The 23,421-nt window shown below is 38.2% G+C and overlaps 2 protein-coding genes across 2 annotated transcripts in view; one reads left to right on the top strand and one right to left on the bottom strand.

The window, feature by feature from the left end:
• The window catches only part of ARHGAP45 (Rho GTPase activating protein 45), a 238,609-nt gene extending 225,696 nt beyond the window's left edge, over positions 1-12,913 (top strand). The window contains exons 21-23 of the mRNA XM_053702812.1: positions 2,276-2,507; positions 2,607-2,706; positions 11,886-12,913. Coding sequence (XP_053558787.1) covers positions 2,276-2,507; positions 2,607-2,706; positions 11,886-12,238 — 685 coding nt within the window. The 3' untranslated portion in view covers positions 12,239-12,913. The remainder of the gene's footprint in view (positions 1-2,275; positions 2,508-2,606; positions 2,707-11,885) is intronic.
• Positions 12,541-23,421, bottom strand: part of POLR2E (RNA polymerase II, I and III subunit E) — a 31,522-nt gene continuing 20,641 nt past the window's right edge. The window contains exons 5-7 of the mRNA XM_053702813.1: positions 22,307-22,365; positions 18,929-19,007; positions 12,541-13,116 (exon numbers count right to left, since the gene is read on the bottom strand). Coding sequence (XP_053558788.1) covers positions 13,051-13,116; positions 18,929-19,007; positions 22,307-22,365 — 204 coding nt within the window. The 3' untranslated portion in view covers positions 12,541-13,050. The remainder of the gene's footprint in view (positions 13,117-18,928; positions 19,008-22,306; positions 22,366-23,421) is intronic.

Here is a 23,421-nt window from a genome sequence, read left to right as displayed (position 1 = left end):
GGGATAGTAAACACTAAAAAGGTTATTATTTAAAAAGAAAGATAATCCCTTTATTTACCATTTTCCAGTTTTGCATAACGAACACTGTTATAGAAATATACTTTTTACCTCTGTAATTACCTTCTATCTAAGCTTATATCAGATTTTTTGACAGACTTGCATTTCAGGCAATTAGTGCTGACTCTTAAATAACTCCACATACATGAGCACAATGTTATTTATATGAAACACATGAACTAATGCCCTCTAACTGTGAAAAACTGTCACATGGATTCAAAGAAGAGGCGGTCTTCAAGGGCTCAGAAATTAGCATATGAGCCTACCTAGGTTTAGCTTTCAACTAAGAATACCAAGAGAACAAAGCAAATTTGATAATACAAGCAAAGTAGAAAGTTGTTTAAAATTACATGCCCTATCTGAATCATGAAAGTTTAATTTCGACTTTACTATCCCTTTAAGCTTCAGAATTGGCGCTCCAGCTATGTTTTCAGCTAATCACTAGAACGTCAACATCTGGATATTATTGGTCTAGATCAGTGCTTTCCAAACTGTGTGTCGGGACACACTAGTGTGTCGGCAGCAGTGTGTATGTGTGTCCCTGCTTCAGCAGAATTTTTTTAAAATTTTAATTTTTTTAAATTTTTTTTTTGGTTTCTGACTTTCCGCCTGCCTTCTACGCATATCACATGGTTGACATGTGATTGATACCTAGGGGGTCACAGATCATCTTAACCTATTGACGCAGCTCAGTGGGAACTGAAACTATTCCCATTGGCGGCTTTGGCGGCACATTGGCACCTGACTCTCCTCAATCGGCTTGTGGCTGCATGTGTAGTCAGTGAGTGGGAGAGCAGTGTGTTTGCAGCGTGGGCAGTAGTCAATTAGACTCTCAGAGCTCTGAGGGCAGCAGCTTAAACGCTGAGCTGAAGTCAGAAGTCAGTGGGGGTTTTTTGCAGCTTGCTCCCAGTAGTGCATTGCTGTTCCTGCTCTTGATATATGGATAGGAAGGGGAAGCTTAAAAATGCGAGTGTCTTATATTCCACCAAATATTCAGAAACTGTGTTCATCCCATCAACCTCATTACATCCCATTAAAATAGTAAGTAGCTATTGGTGTTATTAAACTTTATTTAAATTCTTGCAAATACATACTGTTACTTGTAAATACATTTCGTTATTATATCATTTATGTATGTGTCCGTATCTCTTAAAACAAGTTAGTTTAACCTCCTGTTTGCTAGTACAACTGAATTACTGTGTCGCAAAATGATGTAGGTCTAAAAAGTGTGTCACCAACATGAAAAGTTTGGAAAGCTCTGGTCTAGATGAATATGAATCTCTCATTCCTTAAAATGCACTGTAAACACCTTTAGATTTTAATAGAAAACATTTAGATATGTATAGTAAAACAATATACTTTCATGATTTATTTTGGCCCCTTTTTCATGTAAATTTAGCTCTGAAAATTGTGGATTTTCTAATTCTAAGACCTGGAAAATCACCCTGCAGACTTCTCAAGCCTATCCCTGCTACATATCTTTCCCTAATTGGCTTTAGCAAAACAATTCAGTTTAAAGGGACATAAAACATGTTGGGATTGAGACAAAATATAATAATATTTACTTTAATTACTTTACCTGCAAATGTATACTGCATTGCCTCACCATTAACCCTTTCTTTTAAGTTTCTGAATTGTACAGCTCTAACTCCCCCCACACAATTCCTTCTATGGCTGTCTAAATCCACCTTTGATTTAGTAGAATGCAGACTTTAGCACTCATTATCTGCTGGAGCATGTCTAGAAGCAAATAAGCACCTGTGAACTCAGTTGAAATACAATGCATGTGTTTCTGATGCTAAACACTGATAAGGGATGGTGGATCAGACTACTCCAGACTGCTTGACTATATAAATAATTTTGATTATTTTTGAAAATTATTTTAAAATACTTGCCAGCAATTATTAAACATTTTTTATGCAAAATATGTATTAATTAGCCCTTTTAGCATATGCACAGATCTCAACATGTTTTATGGCACTTTTAACTAACAATATGATCGGGGCTACCCAGATTCGCTTCTCAAAATAAAGCAAGTGGTGGGCGGAATTTTCTTTTTAGCAAACAAAATGTTCATTTATTTTTAAAAAACAACTGAAATCTCTTGAAATCACAAGGTCTTTATTATATCTTTAATATATCACAATCTTGTATCTACCTGATGATCTCATTGTGATGTGTGCATGACACATATATTGATGTCATTTTGTCTCCACAGGGTCTCTGAACAGGAGCACTTGAACAAGATGAGCCCAAGTAACCTGGGCATAGTGTTTGGTCCTGCACTAATGCGGCCACGTCCCACTGAAGCCACAGTATCCCTTTCCTCTCTTGTGGATTATCCCCACCAGGCGCGGATCATAGAGACTCTCATTATCTTCTATACAACAATTTTTCAGGAGACCCCTAACACACCAACAGCAGGGCAGAAACACAGTAATTTAACTGAAGTAAGTATGTGAAGGGAGCATTCTGTAGTCTTTTTCTTGTATTCCGGAAGCCTAGCCTGCCCGCTGTTACTCAGTATACGTATTTGTCCTTCACTGCAGGATAACTTAGTGCTCAGCACCGGAACTCCACAACTCAGGGAGACCACTGATCCAGAGGTGCCAGATTCACCCTCAGATTATGAGATACCGGTGTTTAGAGGTAAGAAATGGTTGGGACAAAACAAATATCTGTTTATGTCAAGGAACATCTTCATATGCATTGTGCTATGAAATATATTGACATTTTGTCTGACATATTTAAAAAAAAAAAAGAAATGTGTACTCATTAAAAACAAAAAAAACATAGTATAGAGAGAATTAAGAAACATCTTTGAAAAGGCAAAGTAACTAAACATGAATGTGGAATTGAGCTATATGCTCAAGTGGAAATTTAAAGGGCTGTTCTAAAGCAAAATGACATGTTCTAATTCATTCACTGAGCCAGACACTCTTTGTGAGGGGTTAAACACATATGTAAATTCCCAATCAGAAGTCCCTCTTTGTGAGGGGTTAAACACATGGGTAATCTCCCACTCAGGTGTCCCCCTTTGTGAGGGGTTTAACACAAAATTAAACTCTCACTAAGGTGTCATAATTATTCCAGTACCTTAGCCGAACAGAGGCCATTAGCCAATAAGGAGCAGCAGTTGCACACAGTCACTAATTAAAGGCCCTTGAGGAGATGCAGTGTTTGAAGATCCCAACCACTGTAAAATATACTCCAATCTAGCATCATTAGAGCATATACTGTCTCTTTAACTTCATAATCTCTTCTGGTGCTTAAAGGAACAGTCTAGTCAAAATTAAACTTTCATGATTCAGAATGAGCAGGCAATTTTAAGCAACTTTGTAATTTACTCCTATTATTCATTTTTCTTCATTCTCGTTATGTTTATTTGAAAAGCAGGAACGTAAGCTTAGGTGCCGGCTCATTTTTTGGTTCAGCACCTGGGTAGAGCATTCTGATAATAGGAGTAAATTAGAAAGTTGCTTGAAATTGCATGTTCTATCTGAATCATGAAAGTTTATTTTTGACTAGACTATTCCTTTAATAGTCACTTGTACATTTTTAGCCTCAAAAAAAGTTTAAGAGATGGTTTTAGAAGGGAAAAAAACATTAGGCCCCAATTATTCAAAGTTAGAGCACATTATGCGGGCCCAAGAAGATGCCAATGGTCTAATAGAAAACATCTGCAACAGTTAATAGTGAAGGAACTCATAAATTCATCCTACTCTAAAGCTCTAATCCTTCTTTACACACTATTGAACAAAAGTGAACATACACAGTTTTTCTGCACTTTAGTGATGTTATATATATATAAGAACTCAAACCCCCATCAAACAAGGGTATACCTCAGATTTCACCAAATAGATTCAATATAAATATTGTCAATACTCCTAATGGCAACCATCTTTAATAAGAAAATGCAAATTGAATACAAAGAAACCTACAAACTGAAATTTAGCATTAAAACTCATCTTTAAATCTGCTTAGCATATGTACCAAAAGGGACAGTAAACCCAAAAATGTTCTTTCATGATTCAGATAGAGAATACCATTTTAAACAACTTTTGAATTTACTTCTATTGTTTAATTTGCTTCCTTCTCTTGTTATCCTTTGCTAAAAAGGTTTATCTAGGCAAGCTCATGAGCAGCAGAGAACCTAGGTTCTAGCTGTTGATTGGTGGCTGCATATATATTTGTTCAGTTAGAAACCAGTAGTGCATTGCTGCTCCTTCAACAAAAGTAAATTAGAAAGTTGTTTAAAATTGTATTCTCTATCTGAATCATGAATGGAAAAAAATTGGGTTTCATGTCCCTTTAATACACTTTTTACCTCTGTAATTACCATGTATCTAAGCCTCTGCAAACTGCCCCCTTATTTCAGTTCTTTTGATAGACATGCATTTTAGCCAATCAGTGCTGACTCCTAGGTAACTCCATGTGCGTTAGCACAGTGTTATCTATATGACACACATAAACTAACACCCTCTAGTGGTAAAACTGTCAAAATGCATTCAAATAAGAGGCGACCTTCAAGGTCTAAGAAATTAGCATATGAACATCCTAGGTTTAGCTTTCAAATAAGAATTCCAAGAGAACAAAGCAAAATTTGTGATAAAAGTAAAAAGGAAAGTTGTTTAAAATTACATCCTTTCTGAATTATAAGTTAATTTTTGGACTAGACTGTCCCTTTAATATACTTTATAACCTTTAAAGCTTTTACATTTCTGTTTGTTTCTAAACCAATACAGACAGCCTCTTATCACATGCTTTTTTATTAGCTTTTCACAACAGGAGAGGGCTAGTTCATGTGAGCCATATAGATAACGTTGTGCTCACGGCCGTGGGTTTTTGGATGACACTGCACTAATTGGCTAAAATGCTAGCCAATAGATAATAAATAAATATCCATGTGATCAGGGGGCTGTCAGAAGAGGCTTAGATACAAGATTATCACAGAGGTAAAAAGTGTATTATTATAACTGTTGGTTATGCTAAACTGGAGAATGGGTAATAAAGGGATTATCTATCTTTTTAAACAATAACATTTTTGGAGTTGACTATCCCTTTAAATTCTGGGGATTAGAAATTGCTTAAAGGGACAGTGAACCCAATTTTTTTTCTTTTATGATTCAGATAGAGCATGACATTTTAAGCAACTCTCTAATTTACTCCTATTATCAATTTATAAATTCATCCACCAATGAAAACGTACTGTCCAGAGTACTGAACCAAAAAAAAGCTTAGATGCCTTCTTTTTCAAATAAAGATACCAAGAGAATGAAGAAAAAATGATAATAGGAGTAAATTAGAAAGTTGCTTAATTTATTATTATCAGGTATTTGTAGAGCGCCAACAGATTCCGCAGCGCTGTTAATATTGCATGCTCTATCTGAATCATGAAAGAAAAAAAAATGGGTTCAGTGTCCCTTTAATTTTAGAACTAAATTACATGAAAAGGGGGGAAGTAAATAATGAAAATATATTGCAATGTAAAGTTGTTTCATTATGCATAACTAAATATGTTATATACAAATCTCAAGGTCTTTACTGTCTCTTTAAAAACTTAAAGCAAAACTCTTAAATGACTTGTTGACAATCAAATGTTTGTTCCTGCCCCTTATCCTCTCAGGTTGTTTGGGGTGATTTACAGGCCCTGCTTTAAATCAATAGAGCATCGCAAGTGGACAGGTTCTCTGCTTGAGAACTTGTCTGGCTTAACCCCGATAAACTCTTTAAACTAGTTTGCCAAGTGTAAGCAAGAAAAGGAAAACCGCACACTGATTTTAGCATATATTAGATTAGATTTAGATTTGTTTATTGTCATTGTACAGAGTAAAAAAACAGAGACAACGAAATTGTAGTTGAATATCTAACCTATCCATAACACAAGGTAGAACTGTAATGGTAAATCTGACAGAGGATGATAAAATCAAGTGCAATATGCAAGAGAAAAAAATATTTCTATACCACAAAATATATAAAATACAATATGCAAGAAAATGATTTCAATACTAAGAAGTATATAAGGTGCATGTAATAGTGAATAATGAATGAATACGTAAATAGATGAGAACTATGTGTAAATTTACATTGTATAATGTGAGGTGAATCATTTCAGAATAAAGTGGAGTGAATATAGACCATTTACAGAAAAACTGTTGAATTAGGCAACCATTAGTCAGCACTTGCTCTATGGTTAAATAGATCAATAAAAGATAAAAAGATTAAAAAAAGTCTGGACATAAAAGAAAATGTAAGAATTGTTGTTTAACAAGGTAATGGCTCTAGGAAAAAAGCTATTTCGAAGTCTGGCTGATTTCCCATTTAAACTCCTATAACGCCTCCCAGATGGTAATAGGGCAAATATACTATTACTAGCATGAAAAGGATCTTGAATAATACGATAGGCCTTTTGGAGACAACGTCTACTTTGAAGATCTTCGATAGGAGGTAGCTGAACACCTATAATGTACTGGGCAGTTTTAACTACTCGTTGCAGGGTTTTACGATCAGAATTAGTACAGTTTCCATACTATACAGTAATGCAATTTGTAAGAATACTCTCAATAGTACAACAGTAGAAGTTAACCAGAATCTAAGTGGATAAGTTAACTTTTTTTAATGATCTTATAAAATAGAGACGTTGTTGAGCCTTCTTCACTAATATCGAAGTATTCAAAGACCAAGACAAATCTTCATAGATATGTATGCCCAAAAATTAAAAACTTGACACTCGTTTGACCACGCTTCCATTTATATGAATAGGCAGATGTAAATAGCGTTTGGATTTTCTGTAATCAATGATGATTTGTTTAGTTTTTTTTTATATTTAGATCCAGATTGTTCTCGGCACACCATGTAACCAGGTGCATTATTTCCTCTCTATTAGATGACTCGTTGTCGTTACTAATCTTGCCTATCACAGTAGTGTCATCAGCAAACTTGATGATGTTATTAGACTCATACTTAGGCAAACAATCATAAGTGAAGAGGGAATATAACAGTGGGCTCAATACACACCCTTGTGGAACACCAGTATTAAGGCTCAGGGTAGAAGAGATATGGTTACCTATTTTTTACTGATTGTGGTCTATTAGTCAGAAAATCCAGTTACATAGTAAGGTGTTAATGATCAGGTCATGGAGTTTAGCAACCAATTTAATAGGGATAACCGTGTTGAATGCAGAGCTGAAATCAATGAACAGCATTCTAACATAGGTATTACTATGATCTAGACAGGTAAGGGCAAAATGTAGTGCTGAGGAGCAAGCATCTTCTATTGACCTGTTCTGATGGTAAGCTTATTGATTAGGATCCAGTGTAGGTGGATAAGCAAGTTTTGAGATGGGCCATAACCAACCTCTTAAAACATTTCATAATGGCCGAAGTGCAATAGGGTGAAAGTCATTTAGACTCACTGCTGCAGATTGTTTGGGCACAGGAATGATAGTTGTTTCCTTAAAACATATGGGGACAATTGTTTGAGCCAGAAACAAGTTAAAAATGTCAGCGATTACTGCAGCCAGTGCTCCAGCACAGGATCTAAGCACATGGCCGGGAATATAATCAGGACCAGCTGCTTTATGTACATCTAACCTAGAGAGAATATGATATACTTCAGCAACAGTAAAACTCAGGGGCAGTTCATCTGGTAGAGGAATGGTTTTTGTGATTAATTCTTTATTATCACGATCAAAGCGAGCATAAAAAGGATTTAGTTCATCCAGAAAGGAAGCATCATTGATTAAGGGGGCTGCATTTCTAAATCTATAATCAGTAATAGCCTGAATTCCCCGCCACATGCTTCTAGGGTCAGAGTTGTTATAAAAAATGCTCCTCAATGCGTGATTTCAGATCATATTTAGCTCTTTTTATTCCTTTTTTAGGTTAGATCTCGTTAAAACTGTAAACCTTGGCATTGCCAGATCTAAAAGCAATATTACGAGCTTCCAATCAGAGGCGAACCTCTTTATTCATCCAAGGTTTTTGATTGGGAAAGGTTCTAATCCTCTTATAAGTGGTTACATTACTGACACAAGAGCTAATATAATCCAAAACAGAAGATGCATACAAGTCTATATCAATATAAGAATCCCTCTTACCTCTTGTGACAAATGTATTACATGGCAAGACTCACAATAGATTGAGTGCTCCCTTCTGTCAGTTGTAGATCAGACTCACTCGGGCATATGTAAGGAATTAACTCAAAAAGAGAAAAATACTTGGCAGAGGGGCAGCAATGCATTGTAACCGAGCAGGTGGACCACAGATGTGAATCTAAGAGCACCTCTATGAAATTTCAAAGTGAAGTCAACAGGTTCCATTTATGAAGTGGTGCGTGTTTAGAGGTGGCAGCCTTAAACCATTTTAAACTCATTCACCCGGGATGACTTGACAAGCCCTGCTGTCACATAATTGGTTTGCGCAAGAGCAGGTAGCAGGGCAGTACCCGCAAATTCCGGTACAGATGCCTCAGTCCCTGTGAATTAGGGAGGACATGTTCCCTGTCTGGGAATCTGGTCTTCCCAAGTATAATAAATGGAGCTCACTGTATTAGAAACTTTGCTCCTCAAGAAATATTTAAAAGGGACATTAACCCCTTAATGACCAACGACGTGCAGGGTACGTCCTCCAAAAAAATGTCCTTAACGACCAAGGACGTACCTTGCACGTCGTTGGTCTTTGAAAGCAGTGGAAGCGATCCTGATCACTTCCAGCTGCTTTCATGTTATTGCAGTGATGCCTCGAAATAGAGGCATCCTGCAATAACTTTTTTAAGCAGTCCGATGCAGAGAGAGCCACTCTGTGGCCCTCTCTGCATCGGCTATGATCGTTGGTGGGTGGGAGCGTGTCCAGGGAGGCGAGTGGGGCGGCTATCAGTAGAGGAGGGGGGCGGGAGCGTGCGCGCGCGTGCACGTGTCAAACTGCCCAAAACTTAGAACTGAAGTGGAAGAGGCACAAGGTGGGAATCAGTGGGAGAGAGGGTAGGAATAAAAAATATTAATGATCTGGGAGAGGGTGGGGGGTTGGGTGTTAAGGGGGGTAAGCTACACTACAGAAAATCTTAAAATAAACTTTTGATTTCAAACTGGGTACTGGCAGACAGCTGCCAGTACCCAATATGGTGCACAATAAGGTAGAGGAGGGGGGTAGAGAGCTGTTTGGTGGGATCAGGGAGGTTGGGGCTAAGGGGGGGGGGGTCCTACACAGCAGAATTTTTTTTTATTTTTTTTTAAACAAAAAAAAACAAAAAACTTATTTTAGTACTGGCAGACTTTCTGCCAGTACTTAAGATGGCGGGGACAATTGTGGGGTGGGGGAGGGAAGACAGCTGTTTGGGAGGGATCAGGTGGTGTGATGTGTCAGGTGGGAGGCTGATCTCTACACTAAAGCTAAAATTAACCCTGCAAGCTCCTTATAAGCTACCTAATTAACCCCTTCACTGCTAGCCATAATACACGTGTGATGCACAGCAGCATTTAGCGGCCTTCTAATTACCAAAAAGCAACACCAAAGTCATATATGTCTGCTATTTCTGAACAAAGGGGATCCTAGAGAAGCATTTACAACCATGTGTGCCATAATTGCACAAGCTGTTAGTAAATAATTTCAGTGAGAAACATAAAATTGTGAAAAATGTAGCGTTTTTTTCAATTTGATCGCATTTGGCGGTGAAATGGTGGCATGAAATATACCAAAATGTGCCTAGATCAATACTTGGGGTTGTCTACTGCACTACACTAAAGCTAAAATTAACCCTACAAGCTCCCTGCATACTCCCTAACTAACCCCTTCACTGCTGGGCATAATACACGTGTGGTGCACAGTGGCATTTAGCGGCCTTCTAATTACCAAAAAGCAACGCCAAAGCCATATATGTCTGCTATTTCTGAACAAAGGGGATCCCAGAGAAGCATTTACAACCATTTATGCCATAATTGCACAAGTTGTTTGTAAATAATTTCAGTGAGAAACCTAAAGTTTGTGAAAAAATTTGTGAAAAAGTGAACAATTTTTTTTATTTGATCGCATTTGGCGGTGAAATGGTGGCATGAAATATACCAAAATGGGCCTAGATCAATACTTTGGGATGTCTTCTAAAAAAAAATATATACATGTCAGGGGATATTCAGGGATTCCTGAAAGATATCAGTGTCCCAATGTAACTAGCGCTAATTTTGAAAAAAAGTGGTTTGGAAATAGCAAAGTGCTACTTGTATTTATTGTCCTATAACTTGCAAAAAAAGCAAAGAACATGTAAACATTGGGTATTTCTAAACTCTGGACAAAATTTAGAAACTATTTAGCATGGGAGTTTTTTGGTGGTTGTAGATGTAACAGATTTTGGGGATCAATTTTAGAAAAAGTGTGTTTTTTCCATTTTTTCATAGTAAATTATAAGATATGATGAAAATAATGGTATCTTTAGAAAGTCCATTTAATGGCGAGAAAAACGATATATAATGTGTGTGGGTACAGTAAATAAGTAAGAGGAAAATTACAGCTAAACACAAACACCGCAAAAATGTAAAAATAGCCTTGGTCCCAAACGGACAGAAAATGGAAAAGTGCTGTGGTCATTAAGGGGTTAAACATATCCTGTATGTGAAATAGCAATAATTTAAACATGATAAAGACATGGACGACAATTTGGAGTGTGAAAAGTGCAATACCCACAGATCTTTGTGTGTTGAAGTTTCACAATAATAGATCTGGCTTTGAATAAAGCCGAATGACACTGCTTGCAACCATATTCCACATTCATTTAGCAACAAAATTTCACATTTCTGTCCATGCATACAAAAAAGGAACATTGCATGATACACATTCCCACATATATCAGTCTACCCTCAATGATAGGGCACAATTTCTTGCAATACACATTTTGCTGACAGTTTAGCTGCGTGCAGCTGCTAGCCGTGACGTGCATGTAATTGGAGATTGCTTGTGTTTTTAGTACATCTATTATTCAATATGTATACACACAAGATGTCTACACAATTCTGTGTAGTTGGAATGAGAATTTGAGTGCAGTCTTCCCTTTTAAGGGGTATTCAACTAAAAAAAAAAAAGTTATGTAATGTATATAAATAAAAAGCAATTAACCTATGCAAAATAAATTTTAAAAAGGGACACAAAATCCATTTTTTTCTTCATTTTTCTAGTAGTCACAATAAAAAAAAAAAAACTCACACCAAACGTTCCTATTTACTTATATTATGAAATGTACTTCATTATCTATCCTTTGTTAAATAGCAGGTAGATATGTTTAGTGGTGTGCTTGTGCCTGGAGGACTATTTATATAGCAGCATTTTGTTAGAATGTTTTTAGTAATGTAAGACATTATACAAAACACTACTGCCATCTAGTGCTCAGAATTCTTGCAAAACTGATGCCATATAGTTCTAGACACTACTTTACTAGGTATTTTCTACTACAAAGAATCCATGAGTACAAAGTAAATTTGAGAATAGAAGTGAGAATTTATTGTAAAATTGCAGGCTTTATCCAAACTATGAAATAAATAATTTTGGATTTCATGTCCCTTTCAAGTTTATACTGAAACCACCAAGAAATGTTAGTGCCACCCTGCTACTCAAAGACCAAATGATCACCTGCTGATAACGACAGCCCCCACAGATCTATTTGTTTACAGAGTGTCTTGTATATTGTAAGCTTTGTTAATATCGGTTTTATGTGTCTGTATTTTACCAAGTTTATTTTCAAACTAATTAATAGTTAATCTTAATCTTGCACAGCTCATTAAAACTCAGTATTATGGGACACATTTTTAACATTGCATAAAAGTTGTACGTTTTTAATATTTCAGACCAGACTGAAAATGCAGCAGATTCAGACTCAGAATCAGACGGTGGAGAAGACATCAGAAGAACATGGGAGCATGGGTCTGTTCGTGGACATCTCATAAAACAAGGCAGTGAGACCAGCACAGATGACATTCCATACATTGGGGAAGACAGCCAATTAGAATCTGAGGAAGATAGAGGTCACAGCAGAGAGAACCTGGAAGAGCACAACACCAATCAGTCCAATAACGTTCTGCCAAGAGCTCACTGCCCCCTTCCCACAGCGCATTGTTACCGCCCACGGGCCACAGTCCGCCTCCTCCAAGGACGAATAGCAGTGAGCTCATCTGCTGACCGCCAACCACAGTTTGTCTGAGTGACTGTACCAGGCCAAGCTGGCACTAGCTTTTGCCAATGCCAACTACCCAAATTACTTTGCAAATTGCTTTATGGTAACATCCCAAGATGGATAACTGTGCCGTTAACACAGATTAGCAGCTTGACTTGTGAGTGATTTTCCAGTATAACACAGCCTGACCCTCAGATGGAAAGAACAGATGGGTTTAGGTGATGCAGTTGTGTCCAATCTCAGGAGTACAAACAAAAGTTTTGTTTGGTTATATTTGCTTTAAATAAAAAGTTCTTTATTTTAAGAAGAAAAAAAAATATGCAACCTCCTTCTGGTTTACAACACATCTTTATTCTTCCCATCATTCTGAACAGAACTAGCATAATCACTTTATAAAAGCAACACACATAGTGCCTGTTCTAATACAGAGTGTGAAAGAAACTTATCCTGTGTATAAAACAAATTATTAAACCAAACCTATATACAGCAAAGAATAACATGTCATAAAAGATACAAATGCAACTGCTTTAAGCAGATTATTAACTTCGTTAGAGTTCCTGGCACCATCTTATTTAGTTGTACGTGTAGATATCAGGAATTTATGTTTACAAGAAGCAAGTACTTCCATATTGATCAGCAAATAAACGCTTCAGAGGTTTGTCCTTTTACTTAAAATAAAGTGAAACTACCGTCTTAAAAAAACAGTCTGTGCTTTTCCATGGTGCGTTACATCTTCTTAAGACTGAGGTCAGTATTTAACTGAAATGTTGCAGATGAAGGCAGCCCAGTAAATCCTGTACATAACTGCAGACTGATCAAAGCTTACCGAGAGCAATTTCTCACTGCACTAATCGATAGGTAATATATCGACCAGCAGTCTCACTAGGACGAATAATTTTAACCACCTGGGGGAAAGAGAGGAAAAGCAAAACATAAGATGCCAATCTTTATATGCAGATATTAACACCATGAAATATAAACTAGCGCCTCAGACTTGTATCATTAAAACCCACAGACCAGGACACAAAGAAACATGTTCAGAGCTTAAATATGTAACCTCATCACACCCAATTCTAAATATAAAAAAGAAAATTTATGTTTACCTGATAAATGTATTTCTTTTTTTACACTATGAGTCCACGGATTATCTTAATTACTATTGGGAATACCACTCCTGCCCTGCAGGAGGCAGCAAAGAGCACCACAGTAAAGCTGTTAAATAGCATCTCCCTTCCCTCCTACTCCAGTCATTCAACCGAAGTTAAGGAGAGAAAGAAAGAACAAGGTGCAGGTGCCTGAAGTTTATAAAATACAAATAACCTGTCTAAATAACAGGGCGGGCCGTGGACTCATCGTGTAAAAAAATAAATTAATCAGGTAAACATAATTTTTTTTTTTTTTAAAGACACAATGAGTCCACATATCATCTTAATTACTATAGGGAATCAATACCCAAGCTAGAGTACACAGATGATACGGGAGGGACAAGACAGGGAACCTAAACGGAAGGCACCACTGCTTGAAGAACCTTTCTCCCAAAAACGGCCTCGGCAAACGTGTCAAATTTGTAGAACTTTGAAAAAGTGTGAAGAGATGACCAAATTGCAGCCTTGCAAATCTGTTCCACAGAAGCTTCATTCTTGAATGCCCATGAGGAAGCAGCAGTCCTCTTGGAATGAGCCGTAACTCTCTTTGGAGGCTGCTGTCCAGCAGTCTCATATGCAAAATGAATGATTCTCTTCAGGAAAAAAGAAAGGGAAGTAGCCGTAGCTTTCTGTCCCTTACGTTTTCCTGAGAAAAACACAGACAAAGCAGAAGACTGACGAAAATCCTTAGTCGCTGATAGATTAGGCAGAGATTTTACCCTTTAGGGTACTTGTAGATAATCCTTTCTCCAAACCCTCTTAGAGAAAAGAAAATTCTAGGAATCCTAACTCTACTCCATGAGTAGCCCTTGGATTCACACCGAGATATTTACGCCATATCTTATGGTAAATATTTCTAGTTACAGGTTTACGAGCCTGAATCATGGTCTCTATGACCGAGTCAGAAAAGCCCCGCTTGGGTAAAATTAAGCGTTCAATCTCCAAGCAGTCAGCTTCAGAGAAACTAGATTTGGGTGAAGAAAGGGTCATTTAAGTAGAAGATCCTTCCTCAACTGACATTTCCAAGGTGGCAGAGATGACATGTCCACCAGATCCGCATACCAAATCCACCAATGCCCTCTCCTGCTTGATTCGAGCAACAATTTGAGGAAGAAGAGCAAACGGAAGAAATAGGTATGCTAAACTGAAGGACTCAGGTGCTGCCAGGGCATCTATGAGTACCGCCTGAGGGACCCTGGACCTCAACCTGTACCTCGGAAGCTTGGCATTCCGCCAAGATGCCATGAGATCCAATTCCGGCTGACCCCATCTGAGAATCAGAACTGGAAAACACTTCTGTTCACTCCCCCGGATGAAAAGTCTGCATGCTCAGGAAGTCTGCCTCCCAGATGTCCACCCCTGGGATGAGGATCGCCGACAGACCGCAAGAGTGGGCTTCGGCCCACAGAATTATTTGGTTACCTCCATCGCTAAGGAACTCCTCGTTCACCCCTGATGATAGATGTCAGTCACTGAAGATATGTTGTCCATCTGGAACCTGCTAAACTGGAACCGGGCTAACTGGGGCCAGGCGAGGAGAACATTGAAGATCGCTCTCAGCTCCAGAATGTTTATGAGTAGAATAGACTGACTGAGTCCAAACTACCTGAGCCTCTAGGGAACCCCAGATGGCTCCCCATCCTAGAAGGCTGGCATCTGTTGCCATAATCACCCAAGATGGTCTGTGAAAGCAGGTTCCCTGGGAGAGATGATCCAGAGATAACCACCATGAAAGAGAATCCCTTGTCTCCTGCTCCAGTATTATTTGAAGAGACAAGTTTGCATAATCTCCTACACTGAGCCACTGATGGCCGAGGAGTGGACTACTATATCAGAATCGAAATCTTTAAATTCCTGACTTCTGTCATAAAAAACTACATTGGTAGGGAGTCTAATGTTTCCAAGAAAGATACCCTTGTGTTTGGAACTAAGCAGCTCCTTTTCCAAATGTAACTTCCAACCGTGAGATCGCAGGAAGGAAGACAACATTGTCGTGAGGAATCTTGTTTGTTGAAAGGATGGCGCCTGGACCAGGATGTCGCCCAGATAGGACGCCACTGCAATGCCCCTTAACCAAAGCACCGCCAACAGCGAACCCAGAACCTTTGAGAAAATTCTGAGAGCTGTAGCAAGACCAAAGGGAAGAGCCCCAAATTGGAAGAGTATGACAAGAAAGGCAAATCTTAGAAACTTGTGATGATCCTTGAGAATAGGAATATGTAGGAGCGCGTCCCTTAATTCCACTGTTGTCATGAATTGACCCTCTTGGGTCCAAGGAAGAATAGAACTAATAGTTTCCATCTTGATTAGACTCATGAATAAAAATAGTCTGATGGTTCCCTTTCGGGAACCATGAACAGAACGGAATAGAAAAACAGACCTCGTTCCTGCTTTGGAACAGAAACTATCACTTCCAGGTCGGAGAAGTTCCATACAAGTGTAAAAATGCCTCTCTTTCTGTCTGGTCTGCAGGAGATCTTGAGGGCAGAACCCGCCCCTGGGAGGAAAAAAAAAAACAACTTAAACTCCAGTTTGTATCTACTTTTTGCCTGCTCCCCCACAAGATCCGGCCCCGGATCGGAGGCAGGCTCTTCTTGCTTCCTTTGATTCAACGGTAGGCTTTTTGAATTGCATACCCCTATACCCAGACTGATTGGGTCTCTAGGAAGGCTTGGACTGCTCCCGCTTGGAAGAGTGAATAGAAGAATTATCCTTGAAATTCGATAGGAAATATTTTTCTTATCCTGTGGGAGGGAATAGCTCCCTTACCTCCCGTATATCAGAGTTATCTCAGTCAATCCAGGTCCAAACCAGGTTTTTCCCATGTAAGGAATCACCAAAGTTTAGACTTAGATGAGACAACCGCAGACCAGGATCTTGACCACAACGCTCTGCGGGCCATTATAGGAAGCCTGAAATCTTAACGGGACACTGAACCCAATTTTTTTCTTTTGTGATTCAGATAGAGCATGCAATTTTAAGCAACTTTCTAATTTACTCCTATTATCAAATTCTCTTCATTCTCTTGGTATCTTTATTTGAAATGCAAGAATGTAAGTTTAGATGCCGGCCCATTTTTGGTGAACACACTGTGTTGTTCTTGCCGATTATTGGAGGGTGAATTTATCCACCAAACAAGTGCTTGCCATGGTCCTGAACCAAAAAATAGCTTAGATGCCTTTTTCAAATAAAAAAAAGCAAGAGAACAAAGAAAAATTGACAATAGGAGTAAATTAGAAAATTGCTTAAATTTGCATGCTCTATCTGAATCGAAAGAAAAAAGTTGTGTTCAGTGTCCCTTTAACTTCCCCAGAAAGGACGCATCTGTAGAAATTAGAAATTGAACATCATCAAGGCCCTTATCCAGTCCTGGATTTTTTCGAGGTGAGTGTCAGATAAAATTAGACATTCAAAACATCTTTCTTTTTATGCTTCCACACTAGTGATGTTAACACTGCAGGTAGTCATGTAAACCCTGGTGTACATACATTCTTTTACCTCCTAGGGAACCGTCAACCAAGACTCCTTAATAGAGACTGACATAGAAGCATCCATTAAAATTAGGAGAAAAAGGGGGACCCGGTCTCTCTGTAGCCCTTTCTGGTACCAAAAAATACGTACACCATGGAAGGCACCTGAAAATACTTGATTAGTTCTACTGTACTGATTAGGATCGACTACGCCAGTAATATCGGAGTCGTTCAGGATAGTTAGAACCTCCTTAGGTAACAAATGGAAGTGTTCAAGCTTAAACTGAAAGAAAACAACTTCAGTATTAGACAAAGGTATTACCCAGACAAGAGTCTGAGATTTTCCCCTTATATACTAACAAAGTACCTTCCTCTTCAGATTTCAGGGAAGAAACATTCGAAATAGCTACTACTGTATCTGATTAAATACACTTCATCAAGCATTTTCCCTGTAGCATAGGAAAAACAGACAATGCAACGGATATCGTCAAGGACATTAGAGAAGCGATGTCTTGCAAGTAACTCAAAATGGAGTTAGTGAGGAAGAGCAGGGCACTGCATGTGTGGGCTATAAAATTGACACTTGAGAATTTTTTTATCCCTATAGTAAAGTTCTCACAACATAAGGAACAAAGAAAGGGATTGGAGGTTCCACATTTGTTTCAAAAACATAAGGATACTCTGTAGAGTCTCTTAGACCAACCTGACTCACAAATGTAAGAATAATCAAATAAAAGTTAACTTTATTAATTAAATTGAAAGTCAATGTTCATGTGCCTTTAAAAGATGTTTAATTAGCCAGGAAGGTACTGTGACATGATAATGTATGTATGTATTGGGTCACATAAGACGTTACTGTCTCTTTGAATTTAAAGGAGTAACTTTTTATTTTTATGCAAGCAAAAATGGGTGAATAGGTAAATGAGGTGCAAGAGTGCTGTAAACCCCCTCTACACCTCAGATTAACCCAGTTGAGGTGCCTGCCAGCCCATCCGCTCAAAATTCTGATTCAGCTGTAGTGCTGCACCTAAGCGGAAACACTCAGACTAGACATCCTCCGTTCCTTCCGATAACCGGAAGAGTTAGTAAAAAGTTGCACAACTAAATTGGCGCCACACAAGCTCCGCCCATCGTGGGCGTATCGATAGCCATCTCCCCTGTCGCCATTATTATCCTAAGTTCAACCACAGAGAGCAAAAAAACAGACAGATCAGCCTTTTTAGGCAGCTGCTTAGTCCATTTGTACAATTTAACATAGAAACCCCCTCGCACTGAGCTTGCTCTGTGCCCAACAGCTCGTCGTAGTAGTCAACATGTAATCTCCCGGTCGGTTAATATTAGTTATGAAACCGCCGGGAGATGAGGGTCACATGTTGCATTCAGCCCCAGTGCCTGCGTCCAAGCTGCCATAGTGTTCCCTAACACACTAGTATAATCTATCCCCAATTTTAATGAGGCTTGAATAAAAATAATAAAAAAGTGCCCAAACTTTTTCTGAGATCTTTTTCTACCCCCAGAAATAAAGTCAGCACTTACCTCATCTTCTGCCTGACAGCAAGGCAGTTCCCAGGCTAGAGAGGTCCTCTCCCTCACATGGACCTGTGAATAAAAGAAAGTCCTGAGAAATATCCTTCAGGTTTTCAGGGTAAGGGCAGCATCTGAATAAGGGAGGCGCAGTGAGAATTATGTACCACCAGTTCCCATTGCTCTACTGAAGAGACTGATATGGACTACGGCTACACCCTAAGAAAAGCAGCACAATCTTGCACTGTTTTAAAAATAATAAACTCTTGTTTGAAGAATCTTTTCTGACAACTAATTTACCACCTCCTTGCACTTAACGTAGGCAAAGAGAATGACTGGGGTGGGAGGGAAGGGAGGAGCTATTTAACAGCTTTGCAGTGGTGCTCTTTGCCGCCTCCTGCAGGGCAGGAGTGGTATTCCAATAGTAATTAAGATGATCCGTGGACTCATTGTGTCATTAAAAAGAAATCAGAATAAAATGACAAGAGTATCATCCCACAAGACATGTAGAGGGCTAAGGGGTAAATATAAGGCATTTTATTCTATTTAATATTCCCCAGAACAGCAGCAGTTCTCACCTGACCACGCTTCAGTCCAAAATATCTGGCCACTGGATCTCCAGCCTGGATACGGGGGAGCTGGGACTCTCGCAATTTACTAGTAAAATGGTTAAGGAGCCGGAAGTAGTCATGAAGAGTCAGTAAGTACTATATCTGCAACATAATCTGGTGTGTGTGAGAATGAGACTAGAATATTTAATATAAATAAAATAACACTATATAATTGTCAACACCAAAACAGAGATATATATATATATATATACACATGTTAACAAAGACTATAAGAAAAGAAATGGAACATCTTATTAAATGCACCATATATAACGAAAGGGAATTAAGCACGCTTTTTGAATAATTAACAGCAGTATTTAATATTCACTATAATAGAGATCATTTTTCAGATCCAATATATTAAGATACTCAATATTAAAAAACTACTGCAAAACACACCAAAATACTAATGAAATCCCCACATTGTGTTAAATATAAAGAAGTCCCGTGACTATAGACTTATACCCTGCATGAGGTCAGAGTCATATGTATCAAAATTAGAAACAGTGTACAGCAAGATATAATTTACACCTCACACTACGTACCACTCACACTACACCCCAGTTGCACACAGAACCCCTGCAAACACAGGGGCCAATTCTGGGCAGGTATGCTGTAGGGATCCAAGTGTGGCAATATAATGTCAGGTGTTTACACACTCTCCCGGCTTACCAGGCAGTTGTTACCATATGTAGTGAACATAACATGTAAAATACACAGCATACAAATATTGCGTGACCACAGAAGCACAGTTCAGATATTGCAAGCAAGTTCCGTTTTCTGGCAAATGGGTCTGACACAGTTGACCCTCCACTATGCGGTATTGCCAGTCAATTATGATAATTTAGTATAATGTATCACTTATCTGTGCAAATAATTACAGGAACTGTACTCCAACTGCGTGATCCTGATGCAAATGATCCTGGTGCCGATATTCCGTATGGTAAAAAGACAGCTGCCGTTAATTAAGCAAACAGACGCCAACCCGTCTGGCGTACAGGCCAAACGAACTTCCACATGCAGGTGTGTCACATGATCCTCTAATCCACAGCCGACGATCGTTTCACCCCTAACGTCATGTGCAAGACGGGGCTTCCTCAGGGCTAATGGATCTGTGCCCTACCATTGGAGCTTATATTTTCAAAAAGCTCCACCCATAATTAGCAAAACTACCTACACAACTAAACAAACATGCATATAGATACACAATGTGAATATAATAAATTACAAAATCCAAAAGTAAAGAACCTAGGTTCTTACAGCGACTGGGAATATTAATACTTTCATGAACAATTCTTATGTATTATTGGTGAAAAAATTTTTTTCCTTTAAATACAAATGATGTCAGTTTACAAATGTTAGAAGATTAAGCGCATATGAGAACAAAAATAGAGTCAAGAGAGCACACTAGCTTTCCAAATTCTGCCCTATCTACACCTGTACACTAAGGTAATATCTTAAAAGGTGTATACACTCAATAGTGAAAATATCAATACAAACTTTAAAATGAAGCTGGCCATATCGAATTTCAAGGGCGAAATTCAGACAAGCAGTGTAGCTAGGCACTACCAAGTAAAGCACAACAGCAATCCTGGGTGCTTAAAATTCACGGGTATTGATAAAGGGTTGCTACATGGTCGTGGAGGATACGATAGATGTCTCCTTCAGAAAAAATGCAAATGGGTCTACACTCTAAATACCCTTTAACCTCTAGGTCTCAATGAGAAATTAGATATGGCCAGCTTCATTTTAAAGCTTGTATTGATATTTTCACTATTGAGTGTATACACCTTTAAGATATTGCCTATGTACAGGTGTAGATAGGGCAGCATTTGGAAAGCTAGTGTGCTCTCTCTTGACTCTTTATTTTTGTTCTCATTTGCGCTTAATCTTCTAACATTCGTAAACTGACATTTGTATTTAAAGAAAAGAAAAAAAAAAAAAAGAAAAAAAAAAAATCGCCAATAATACATAAGAATTGTTCATGAAAGTATTAAGATTCCCAGTCGCTGTAAGAACCTAGGTTCTTTACTTTTGGATTTTGTAATATATTATATTCACATTGTGTATCTATATGTTTGTTTAGTTGTGTAGGTAGTTTTGCTAATTATGGGTGGAGCTTTTTGAAAATATAAGCTCCAATGGTAGGGCACAGATCCATTAGCCCTGAGGAAGCCCGTCTTGCACATGACGTTAGGGGTGAAACGATCGTCGGATGTGGATTAGAGGATCACGTGACACACCTGCATGTGGAAGTTCGTTTGGCTTGTACGCCAGACGGATTGGCGTCTGCTTAATTAACGGCAGCAGTCTTTTTACCATACGGAATATCGGCAACAGGATCATTTGCATCAGGATCACGCAGTTGGGAGTACAGTTCCTGTAACTATTTGCACAGATAAGTGATACATTATACTAAATTATCATACTTGACTGGCAATAACGCATAGTGGAGGGTCAACTGTGTCAGACCCATTTGCCAGAAAACGGAACTTGCTTGCAATATCTGAACTGTGCTTCACGCAATATTTGTATGCTGTGTAATATACGTTATGTTCACTACATATGGTAACAACTGCCTGGTAAGCCGGGAGAGTGTGTAAACACCTGACATATCACCACACTTAGATCCCTACAACATACCTGCCCAGAATTGGCCCCCGTCTTTGCAGGGGTTCTGTGTGCAGCTGGGGTGTAGTGTGAGTGGTACGTAGTGTGAGGTGTAAATTATATCTTACTGTACACTATGTTTCTAATTTTGATACATACGACTCCGACCTCATGCAGGGTATAAGTCTATAGTCACGGGACTTCTTTATATTTAACACAATGTGGGAATTTCATTAGTATTTTGGTGTTTTTTGCTGTAGTTTTTTAACATTGAGTATCTTAATATATTGGATCTGAAAAATTATCTATATTATAGTGAATATTAAAGAGTGCTCGATTCCCTTTCTTTATATATGGTACATTTAATAAGATTTTCCATTTCTTTTCTTATAAACTTTGTTAACATTTTACAATAGGGTCTGCACCACATTTACATGAGCTACCACTAATAGTTGCTTACAGTATTTTCTCATTTACATTGGCCATTTGTCCTTAATTCTTTGTATTCCTATAGAATATATATATATATATATATATATATATATATATATATATATATATATATATATATATATATATATATATATATATATATATATATATATATATATATAATAGTAGTTCCAAGTTAACTGCACAAAATTACAAATGTTTTATATTGCAACCCAAAAGTGTTCTGTATGTCTAACTATGAAAGCTTCTCTGTGTCACAATACTCTAGCACTGGAAGGATACTATCGAGCCAAAAGCTCTGTCACTTCATCTTTAGTCATAACCACATGCTCAGGAACCAGCTGGGGGGGAAAAAAAAAAAAATCAAATATTAACCTCATTAACGTCAAGCAGTTTCACAATCCTATGCTGAAGCCGTTTTAGCCCTTCTGTATTTACAGCATTTAAACAGCAATTTCAGTTGAGTTCTGAACACAAATCATATGGGGTTTTTTCAGCTACCCAAATATGACAAAAATTTCAAACTACACAAGAGTCTGATTTTTACAGACGGGTATTTTGACAACATATGCATACTACTGTCCCTGCAATGCTAAGACTAACGTGACTAGTTTCCAAACAGCTCACTAATGACCTGGTATCTTCAGATGAACAGTATTTTGATAAATACTCAGTATCCACCTAAAGAACTCTAATAAATATATGCAACATGTTTTTAGCATTAAAAGGGACAGTTAATACAATTTTCTTAGTACACGTGTGCATGAATAGCTATTGTAACACTATCCTTGCCTTTTAAAAAATAAACCGATATATTTTTGGGGTCCAAAAAGGTCTTTCCTAATAACCCCCAAACCCTCATTCCTCACGCTGCATTTTTCTTTTTTTAAATGGCATCACAGGGTTGTTCTTCGATTACAAATGCACACAGAGAGAGAGTGAAACGCTCTACCAGGAACAAACAGCTCAGTAAGCTTGTTCTATAGCGAGTTACTACCTAGGAGCAGCCTCTTTAAGCCCAATTGTGCTTTACACAGAGGAAAGCATTACTGGGCTAAAAAGAAGCTGCACCCAGGTGGTAAATCACCATAGAACAGGCTAACAATTTATTGAGCTGGTTATTCGTTCCTGTGAGTGTGCTTCTATGTGTATTATGTCTCCCTAAGAAAAAAAGGGGAATACAGAGATGGACTCCTTGCTTGGAGGAATATGGCTGCACCTCACTGACTAGGTCCAATGAAGGCTGAAACAATTGTCTGGGGTTGTTGTGTTCCTTGTTCAGAGAGAAAGAATTGCCTGGTATTTTGGCGCTGGACTGACCTTAATAGGTGGAATCAGACCGACATACTACAGGAAGATTCTACTGTGTGAAAAGCATTACTGGGCTAAAAAGAAGC

The sequence above is a fragment of the Bombina bombina genome, chromosome 2, assembly GCF_027579735.1.
Source record: "Bombina bombina isolate aBomBom1 chromosome 2, aBomBom1.pri, whole genome shotgun sequence".
NCBI classification, from domain to species: domain Eukaryota; kingdom Metazoa; phylum Chordata; class Amphibia; order Anura; family Bombinatoridae; genus Bombina; species Bombina bombina.
Note: the sequence above shows the minus strand (reverse complement) of the source record. Positions and strands in the feature narration are given on the sequence as shown.